The sequence below is a fragment of the Dasypus novemcinctus genome, chromosome 19 (genome assembly GCF_030445035.2).
Source record: "Dasypus novemcinctus isolate mDasNov1 chromosome 19, mDasNov1.1.hap2, whole genome shotgun sequence".
NCBI lineage: Eukaryota > Metazoa > Chordata > Mammalia > Cingulata > Dasypodidae > Dasypus > Dasypus novemcinctus.
In genome coordinates this window covers 62,670,944-62,681,417 of record NC_080691.1, presented here as the reverse complement: position 1 = coordinate 62,681,417, position 10,474 = coordinate 62,670,944, and the positions used below count along the sequence as shown (strand labels likewise).

Sequence of the window (10,474 nt, the reverse complement as noted above, 5' to 3'; positions counted from 1 at the left end):
TTTTTTTTTTTTAAAGATGTATTTTTATTTATTTAATTCCCCTCCCCTCTCCTGGTTGTCTGTTTTCTGTGTCTTTTTGCTGCGTCTTGTTTCTTTGTCCGCTTCTGTTGTCGTCAGCGGCTCGGGAAGTGTGGGCGGCGCCATTCCTGGGCAGGCTGCTCTTTCCTTCACGCTGGGGCGGCTCTCCTTACGGGCGCACTCCTTGCGCGTGGGGCTCCCCTACACGGGGGACACCCCTGCGTGACACAGCACTCCTTGCGCGCATCAGCACTGCGCATGGGCCAGCTCCACACGGGTCAAGGAGGCCCGGGGTTTGAACCGCGGACCTCCCATGTGGTAGACGGATGCCCTAACCACTGGGCCAAAGTCCGTTTCCCCATATTTATTTTCCAACTAGAAAGACTTCAATGAGTCATTGAAAAAATACTTTAAGTATTATGTGTGTTTCGTACAATGACTAAAAGCCTACGAGTTTTATTATACTATTAGATAGGTAATTGTTTGAAGCTAGATGACTTTTTATTCATTCCTTATTGTGCTTATAAGGCACCATTTTTAAAAAAAGCATTCCAGATAAACAATTCCCAGACTACTCATGAACAGAAAATGAGATAATAAATAGGTGTTGTTTTAATATTCTAATTTTGTGGGGATTTCATGGACTAACACACAAAAGCATATGTTGTGGAACTTACATTATACATGTACTTTAAAAAATGTTCCTTCTACTGTGGCTCCCTTTTGAACAAATTCCCATATCTTGAATCTCCTTAGTATATACACCTCATTAACCCCACAGTTCTCATTCTGCTCAGCCTTATTTGGAGAGGTGTTAAAGTGATTTCATGTAGGACAAGGTGACTTAAGGCATCATAGGAAACCATCTGAGAGAAGCAACCTCAAGGATTTGAGTACGCAGCTGCAGGATGATTACCACATGCTGCCTGGGCTCACTGTTCACTTGATGATGGGCAGGAGGAGGCATAAAACTCTCACATCCAGGGAACATCAGGGACAGCTTCCTCCATGGTGATGTCCACCCACTACAGGACTCGAAGGATGGACACAAAGTTTCTCCATCAATCTCCATCACAGGACTAGGTTGAAGGGGGGATTTGGGGTGTCGTGGAGGTCTTCATCTTCACCTTAGAGAGCCCCTTCTTGTCTCCATCATGCCCTCACCAGCACACTCAGCAGAGATCTCTGGTCTTTGCTGGGAAGTTCTCACAGTTGTAGCAGGTGCCCATGTCAGAGCAGAGCATGAGGTTTTACTGTCTAGGATGGAATTCCACAGGTGGCCTGAAAACCTGAACCAGAAGCTGCAGGAAAGCAGGGAGTAGGAATGGAGGGACGGTTGGATGTCTTGTCTTTGTGATGTGCAGCATGGTTGGGAGGAGTATGATTGTTGCCCCAAATTTCTGAGACTTTCAGGCAGCCCCTTCCTGATATTCCATTCAGCTGCCTTGAAAAGGTGATCCTCCAAGAAATGGACCAGCCTTGAGAATTGAATGGGAGTTCACAGGGTCAGACTCAGCAGGGCATCCAGCTTAGTTTCTGGTTAATTTCTCAGTGGAAGCAAGGGAAACAGGTTGGGATTCCCATTCATGGGGTAGCTGTCATTGGCCTGCCACACAGTTGCTCAGACTAAATATCCAGCTACCTTAAACCAACAGGTAGGAGGAAGAGAATATTTTGCTTATCATATGAGCCATGGGTGTGTTACAAGGATAGAAGCCTGGACAATAAGAACAGTTCTTCAGGAGGAAGTAGAGAGAGACAGAACTGTACTGTTTTTAGTACTGAAATGCTTTTCCATGTACTCAACATCAGAGAAATTCTCACTGACTGTTGTCACAGAGAACTCTGGATGCAGAGACTGCAGTGCAAGAGAGAGCATCACCTGCAGGGAGAGAGCTTATGTGTCCTGTGGGGAAAGGACATGCAAGTGGGGCACTTCCCTCTGCACCTTAAATGCAGCCCAGGACTGACATTGTAGCTCTGAGAGAGGAGTCTCCTCACCTGTGTCTGAGCTCTCCCTACTCTGTAGCCAGGACTGAGGAAGAGAAGGCACCATGAAGTGCGTGCTGATCTGGACTTCCCTTTTATCAATTTTCCATGGTAATATTAACTGGAACCTGTTTTTTTCTCCAGTGTGAATAAGTGCATGTGCATTTGTATTTATGCATGTGTGTGACTCAACTTTTAATGTGTATTTGCAGGTGTCCTGTAAGTTCAGCTGTGGAGTCTGTGGGTGATTTGAGACCACCAGGAGGATCTCTGAGCCTCTCCTGTACAGTCTCAGGATTCACACTTGCTACTTCTGGCATGAGCTGGGTTCGCCAGGCTCCAGGGAAGGGGCTGGAATGGCTCTCAGACATTTACTCTGGTGGTAGCATATACTATGCAGACTCTGTGAAGGGCCGGTTCACCACCTCTAGGGACAACAGCAAGAACCAGCTGTATCTGCAAATGAACAGCCTGAAAACTGAGGACATGGCAACTTATTATTGTGCTACATACACAGTAAGGAAAAGGCAATGTTAAGCCAGACAAAAACCTCTTCTGCGGGGTGGCCACAAGGGGATTCCCAGGACCCACTGAGCACAAGGAGCAGCTGCAGGAGCAGGTTCAGTGAGGTGGTTAAGGACTGGTTTCTTGTCAAAATCTAGAGCTTCCTTTCCAGGTGATTCCCCAGGGAGTGTCTCTAAACTTACCATCCTATGCCTATCACTGATTTAGTAAATTGAATAGTTTTGATGCAATAAGAGGAAGCAAAACCACATGTAAAATCTGCCAACTCTCCCTTATGAAAGCAGAAATGACTCTGCCAATGTTACCTGGTTCAAAGTTCTGAGTAGTTCATAGTCACCTGGTGAATCTTTCACAATGAGACTGAAAGCAGAAGATGCAGTAATATTCCTCATTAGGAAAATTTCTGTGCTTCACATGGTAACCAAGGGAGAGGTTGTTCCATGGTCTAGACTGTATTGGGGTTCAAATTTCACCCCTACTCACAAAAGTGTTCATATCAGATTTAGAATTTTCTCGTTGTCTATTTGTCTGATGATGCATTTTATTTTTCCTGAATCTTTATTTTTCACTTTTCCCTTTGTTCCTTATATTCCCTGTCAATGAATAATATGGTTTCTGTCATCTAAATCTCAAGGCTTAGGCATATTAATTGAGCTTCTGTGGCAATGGTCAATCTAAAAGCTGAGGTTAAGACCATCAATTATGAGAGTGAAGTGAGAGGAAATCAGTGTGAGCCCAGACACAAACCTCTCCTTTAGGATAGCAGAAGGGACTGGGTTTTATGGTGAACTCAGGACCAGGGGTCCCTCAGGGCTCAACTCAGGAGCAGGAGCAGGAGCAGAGGGAAGTCTAGACTGGCTCTTAGAATCTGGGGTTTCCTTACTGTCTAGAAAAATCTTCCCTCATGACTCTGTTTTTGTTCTTCCTAAGAAACTTACTATAATCTCTTGTCAGATAATGGTTCATGTAGAATGGGAGCTCAATGCATTTTAAAAAATATTTATCTATTTATTTCTCCCCATCCCTTTGTTGTTTTTCACTTTCTGTACCTGTTTTCCTGGCTTCTTTAGGAGGCACTAGGAGTTGAATCTGGGACCTCTGATATGGGAGAATTTGCCTAATCACTTGGGCCCCTTCTGCTCCCTGCTCTTTTGTGCCCCTTATTCTGTTATTTCCTCCCCTCATGCCTTGTTGCATCATCTTTTTGCATCATCTCACTGCACCTGCCCATCACATCAGTTCCTTGTGGCACTGGGAACCTCTGCTCCCTTCTTTGTTGTGTCTCTCATGTTTTTAAATTCTTATGTCACTTGCTTGCTTCACCGCCCATCACATCATCTTTCTGTCTTCTTTAGGAGGCACTGATCTAAACCAGTGACCTCCCATGTGGTAAGAAGGAGCCCAGTCACCTGAATCACATTTGCTTCCCCCAAAGCATTTTTTAACTATTTTATTTTTTTATTTTCAAATGATCTTTAGATTAAATAAATGTTACTTCAAAAATATAGAGATTTCCCTTATACTCCACCCTTCACCCTTCCAAACTTTCCCTTATTAACAATGACTTTCATTAATGTGGTACATTTGTTACAGTTGAACTCATATGGAAACATTGCTTCTACCCATGGACCCTAGTTTACATTATAGTTTATGCTTTGCAGAGGACAACTATAGGTTTTGACAAAATGTGTAATGACCTGTATCCATCACTGTAATGTAATTTAGAATGCCATTTTTCCTCTGCATATTTGTTTTTTTAATTGTATTTTTTGAAGATACATAGATCACAGAAAATGTTACATTAAAAATATGAGGTTCCCATATACCTCACACCCTTCCAGCCCCACTCGTCCCACATCAACAACCTTTTTCATCATTGTGGCATATTCATTGCATTTGGTGAATACATTGTGGAGCACTACTGCACCACATGGATAATAGTTTACATTGTAGTTTACATTTTCCCTGGGTCCATTCAGTGGGTTATGGCAGGATACTCTCTGGTTTGTTGTTCTTACCAAGGTCAGCTAATGGTAGATGAAGATGGTCAACTACCACACCAGAGAACCAAGAGTGCCTACAACTGTGAGCAGGAGAGTTGCATACATCAAACATGTGGGATATAAGCCCCCTCTCAATATAGAGGTGGAGTGGACATCACCATCCCAGGGCCCACAAAATGGATGAATAAAATATGAATTAGAGTAAACTTACTGATATTCTACCTTTGAACTATTGTGACTAGTAATAGAAGAAATTGTAACATTGATGTGGAAAAAGTAGCCATGGTAGTTGCTGAAGGCAGGGAGAGGGAAGAAGAGAGGTGATGTGGGGGCATTTTTGGAACTTGGAGTTGTCCTAAATGATATTGCAGGGACAGATGCTGGACATTATATATCTTGCCAACTCATTTTTAATCTTTCAAATTTCAGAGTGCTGTTAGTAATAATCTATCAGTAGATTATTACTGACTGGGAAAGCAAGTGCCCTTCATCCGAACTCCCATGCTTTGCAAGAATTTTTTATTCTCTACACTGCATCAGTTATACCCTAATAAAACACGTATTTCCTGGAATGTCTGATATTAATGTTGGGGTTACTTTTATTCAGTCCATGTAGCTGCCCTGTGTGAAGCTGAGACAATTTTAATGGTTGTCATCCTGCACTTCCCTTTGGATCCTATGTCTGTGCTTCTGAGTGAGTTATTCCGCTACACATTCCTTGCCAACACTAGGGAAGGAAGGATCTTCTGTGACTTTTTAATTGCCCTCATTCTCCCTTCCAGGAGGCATTGACTCCCTTTAATGTATCTCCTCTGCATTGGTGAACCAATGACCTCTCTTCATCCTCACTACTGCCAACTCAGTTCAGCCCATTAGCAACACTCTCTGCAGAATACTCATCCACCTGCAAACCCCATGCCCTCCAGCCCCTTTCCTAGGCTGCGGCAGATGTGCATGGTCCAAACTATCTGCCCCTACTCCATGTGCAGCGGAGAGGTCTCCTGCTGCTTCTCCTGCTCCCATGCACACACTGAGGGCTCCAGTGCTCTGACAATGGAGCCCAAGCCCCAAGGTTCTTGCCCACCCTGAAAACATCCCCTGATAGGCCACAGGTGGCCTGTATTTAACCTTGGATTAAGTTTTATCAATATTGCTGTGGACATCTGCTTTATTTGGGTTTTCTGAAAACTGATAATTTCTACGTTTTGTACTAAAAAACATGCATCACCATTCCATATGGCAAATAAATTTTTTACATTAATCAAAATCTCATATCAATATTACAAAAAAGGAAATTAATCCTACATATCTATATTTACAAAATTAAGTAGTGTTTGTCTTATTATTTATGAAATTTATTATTGTCACCTGTAGTAAAATGTACAGTATTATCATTAGTAGAAAAATAAATGAATATAAAGCCCCAGAATAATACCATTTTACAATCATAATTAAATTGAGGATGAAAGGCATTCTTATTCAGTCACACATAAACATGTATGTAAATATATTTATTAATTTGGGTTGGTATAGACTGGCATGCACAGAGAAGAAAATAATTTTTAACCAGTACCACATACTACAAATACAAGTAAATTCAAATGAATAAAATATTTAGAATAATATGCATGGAATGTGTGTGTCGTATGTGTTAATATTAAATAGTTTTTCATGTGGGCATATGTGTCATTTCAGGGTGTGTGTTTGTGATTTTTTGATGTTTGAACATACAGTATAAACTTATATGAAAACTTAAAATCAAAATGTTTGATGTGATAAACATAATATGAATATATTATGATATTGTAAATGATAATCTTGTAATGCCTAAGGTGGATAAAGTATAATATCTAAACAAAGTAAATATAGTTAATTTTAAAAGTTTCAGAGATAACAAAGTGTCATTGTGCTGTTAGTGGAATAAGAGTACAAATTCACTAAACTACCATATTTCACTGATCACATATGATAAATCAAATAAATGATGAATATGTTTCCCTCTCTTTAACTTAGTCTCAATAACTTGACTTAGATTGCTAGTATAAGCACATACATTTTCCCTTAATCAGATATAGACATGATGATATATCTTTATAGATTATACTTATGAGTAAAGTAATATTACCAGTCCCAGAAATATATTACATTTCTGCTTGTGGTGTTTATATTTGTGCTTAGTGTGTTCATTTTCAACAATTTTTTAAAAGATTTATTTTATTTATTTCTCTCTCCTTATACCCATTGTCTGCTCTCTGTGTCCATTCACTGTGTGTTCTTCTGCATCTGCTTGTATTATCAGGCAGCACTGGGAATCTGTGTCTCTTTTTGTTGTGTCATCTTGCTGTGTCAGCTGTCCATGTGTGTAGCGCCACTCCTGGGTGAGCTGTGCTTTTTTCATGCTAGGTGGCTCTCCTTGAAGGGTGTACTCCTTGCATGTGGGGCACCCCTACACGGGGGGGGGGGGGGGGGGGGGCACCCCTTCATGACACAGCACTCCCTGTGCATGACAGCAATGCCCTTGGGCCAGCTCACCACATGGGTCAGGAGGCCCTAGGGATCAAAACCTGGACCCTCCATATGGTAGACAGATGCTCTATCAGTTTAGCCATGTTCACTTCCCATGAACAATTTTTTAATAAGGAACAGTTTCAGATTTACAGAAGAAAGTGAAGAAGCTACTGAGAATTCCTATATAACCTTCTTCTAATTTTCTATGATGTTACATCTTACATAGCTCTAATACCTTCATTACCACTAAGAAAGTAATATTGGTACAGTTTATTTAATTAACTGCAGACTTTATTAGAATTTCAGATATTTTAAAATAAAATATTTTTGTCTTTTCAAAAATCCAATCCAGGCGGCCCAGGCGCGTCACTCCCTCCGCAGGCGGCTGCGGGAGGCTGTGTCTGCGCCCTCGTGCGTCTGTCCCCTGCGCGGGCCGCGGGCCCGTGGGGCGGCCCCCGGGGGCCCTCGGGAGGCGGAAATGATGTGGGATGTTTTAGGACTCGATGACCTTTGAGGATGTGGCTGTGGACTTCACCTTGGAGGAGTGGGCTCTGCTGGATCCTTCTCAGAGGAACCTGTACAGAGGCGTGATGCTGGAAACCTTCGGGAACCTCTCCTCGATAGATGATGATACTCACTTTAAAACCAGTGGATCAGTTTCTCACCAGGATATTTTTGGGCAAAAGACACGCAAAGAACAGGTTGAAGCAAATTTCACAAGAAATGATCCCGGTGTTTGCCTTTTAGGGAAAAAATGGCAATACCTTAACATTGAAAATCGACGCAAAAATCAGGCAAGACACCACGAAATCATGTGGGGGATGTCGTCTCTGAAAATGAAAGTGGAGAAACCTTGTGCAAGGTTCCAAATCTCCGTCTGCCCAAGAAAACGCCTCCTGGAGCAAATCCGTACCTGTGCAGTTTATGTGGAAAGGCCTTCATGCATCATTCCTCCCTCAAGCGGCACATCAGGTCTATTACTATGCACAAAACACACGAGTATCAGGGGTGCAGGAAGGTCTTCAGACATGCCTCCTCCCTGAGATCCTATGTGATAATTCGCAGTGGAAAGAAACTATATAAATGTAAGGAGTGTGGCAAAGAGTTCATTTATCCCGCATCCTTCAGAAGGCACCTGGTAACACACAGCGGAGAGAAACACTATGAATGTAAGCAGTGTGCCAAAGTGTTCGGCTGTTCCACTTCTTTTCGAAGACATGAACGCGTTCACACCGGAGAGAAACCCTATCATTGTGAACAATGCGGAAAAGCCTTCAGTTACCACCATTCCTTTAGAAGACATGAAAGAACTCACACTGGAGAGAAACCCTATGAATGTCAGTTCTGTGGGAAAGCCTTCAGTTCACATGAATCCTTCCAAGGACACGTGAAAATGCACGCTGGAGAGAAACCTTACGAATGTAATCAATGTGGTAAAGCCCTCAGCTGCCCGAGTTCACTTCGAAGACACGAAAGAATTCATACTGGGGAAAAGCCTTATGAATGTAGGTATTGTGGGAAAGCCTTCCGTTGGCTCCCGTACTTTAAAGGACACGTGAGAATGCACACTGGGGAGAACACCAGTGAATGTAAACAGTGTGGGAAAGCCTTCAGTAGAGCTGCTTCTTGTCGAAGCCACGAAAGGACTCACACTGAAGAAAAGCCCTACGAGTGTAATTACTGTGGGAGAGTCTTCTGTTGGCACACGTCCTTTCAAGTTCATATCAAAACACACACTGGGGAGAAGTTGTATAAATGTGAAAAGTGTGGGAAAGCTTTCAGTTGGTCCACATCTTTAAAAAACCATGATAGAACCCACAGTGAAGAGAAACCTTATCAATGTACTCAGTGTGGGAAAGGCTTCAAGTGGCTATTATCCTTACAAAAACATGTGAAGGTACACACTGGATAGCAACCGTTGAAATGTGAAAGTGTGGGAAAGCTGTCAGTCCTCATCCTTACAGAATATATGAGAACTCATGCCAAAGGGAAACCAAGTGTAAATAATGGGAGAAAGCCTAATGCCAATGAAAATATGTAGAATAGTCCTAAAAATTCATACCATGGCAGAAATAATTTTTCTGTAAAGAGGTGGCCAGTGGAAAATTTTACTTGGTATTCGTTTGGGCTTTTCTAATTGGCCTTGACCAGCAGGAAGCAGATATCATTTACCAGTTATATATATTCTACCATTTCCTCGCTAATAGGCCATTGGCATGTATTTACAAACAGTGTTTATCAAAGAGCATATTCTTACGTGAGTTATTTTCATTTGATGTCCTTTGTTCTTTGTCCTTGTTTCTCACTAGGGTTTCAGGAACAGATTGCCAATTAAGAATTGAGGCCTGCAGTGTGACACAATCTAGAATTGGCGATGTCTCTCCTGGATCGTATTGTGTAACGCACTATGAATGACATGGGGTAGTACATTTTTAAGAATTCATTTCCTTTATGTTTTCACGATTGAGTTAACCAGTACCCTAACTTGCATAAGATTTGGAAGGCAGAAGTGATAGACCTTCTGCCTTCATACTGGAGCAAAGGCAGCTGCGTAGGCTCTTTTCCTGATTTCCCTGCCCATCCCCGGCTCTCATTTCCTTGCCCAGTGAGAGCATCCTCAAAACCTACACCATTTGCTTCACTTCCACTTTCTCAGAGGTGTACTTTTCCCCAAAAATCCCTACTCACGCCACATGAATGGTATATCTGAAGTTGCATTTTCCTGCACACCCTTGTTGTGTCTGGCAGGCCACTGATCCCAGCTGTCACAGTTGGAAATATTCGTTTGTGAACCCTTCTATTTAGATTGTGTTTGTATGGAAAGCACCATATTCTTTTAATACTGCTAGTGGCTATATGTTCTTAATTGAACCAGAAAAAGAAACTGCATTGTGGGGTGACCGCTCTGAGCCAGTCCTTTCATGTGAGAAAAACCACTTTTGTCATATCAGGCAGATTGTGGGTGGTTCCCACTATTTGGTAGAATGTAGTCCCTTAGTATGTGTTCACTCATTATGTTTGACCATATGTTTTAACAAAACAATGTCCATTTTTTTTGTAAAATAAAAGCTACTGTAGATGTTCCTTAGAAGTATACCGTTAATGGTGTTTTCAGATAAGCTCAATACTAACAAATGCTCTTGACTTTAATTTTTTATTTTACTGGGAGCATATGTTAAAATATCTCATTGTGGTTATGGATTGTTGGATCAACTTTGTAATTGTATGAAGTTTCTTAGTCAGTATTACCAGGCAATTAGGGTTCTGACCTTTTTCTTTCAGGTACATTTTATTTTAAAATTTTATATAGAGAATTTTTGTGTTTAAAATTACTTTTTCATTCTTAACAGCAAAAGCTTACGTCATGCTTTTGTCATTGCCCTCTGTTCAAAGACCACCAGGATCCCATGGGTAGTTAAACTGAACTGGGT

The 10,474-nt window shown here is 41.7% G+C and overlaps 1 protein-coding gene across 1 annotated transcript; it reads left to right on the top strand.

Annotated features, from left to right (window-relative positions):
- The first annotated feature begins 2,072 nt into the window (after positions 1-2,072).
- On the top strand, positions 2,073-9,084 carry LOC101443651 (zinc finger protein 627-like). Its single transcript, XM_012518459.2, is given in 4 exon segments — positions 2,073-2,077; positions 2,220-2,523; positions 7,541-7,844; positions 7,847-9,084. Coding segments are annotated over 4 exon segments (1,851 nt in total).
- The last annotated feature ends 1,390 nt before the right edge of the window (positions 9,085-10,474 follow it).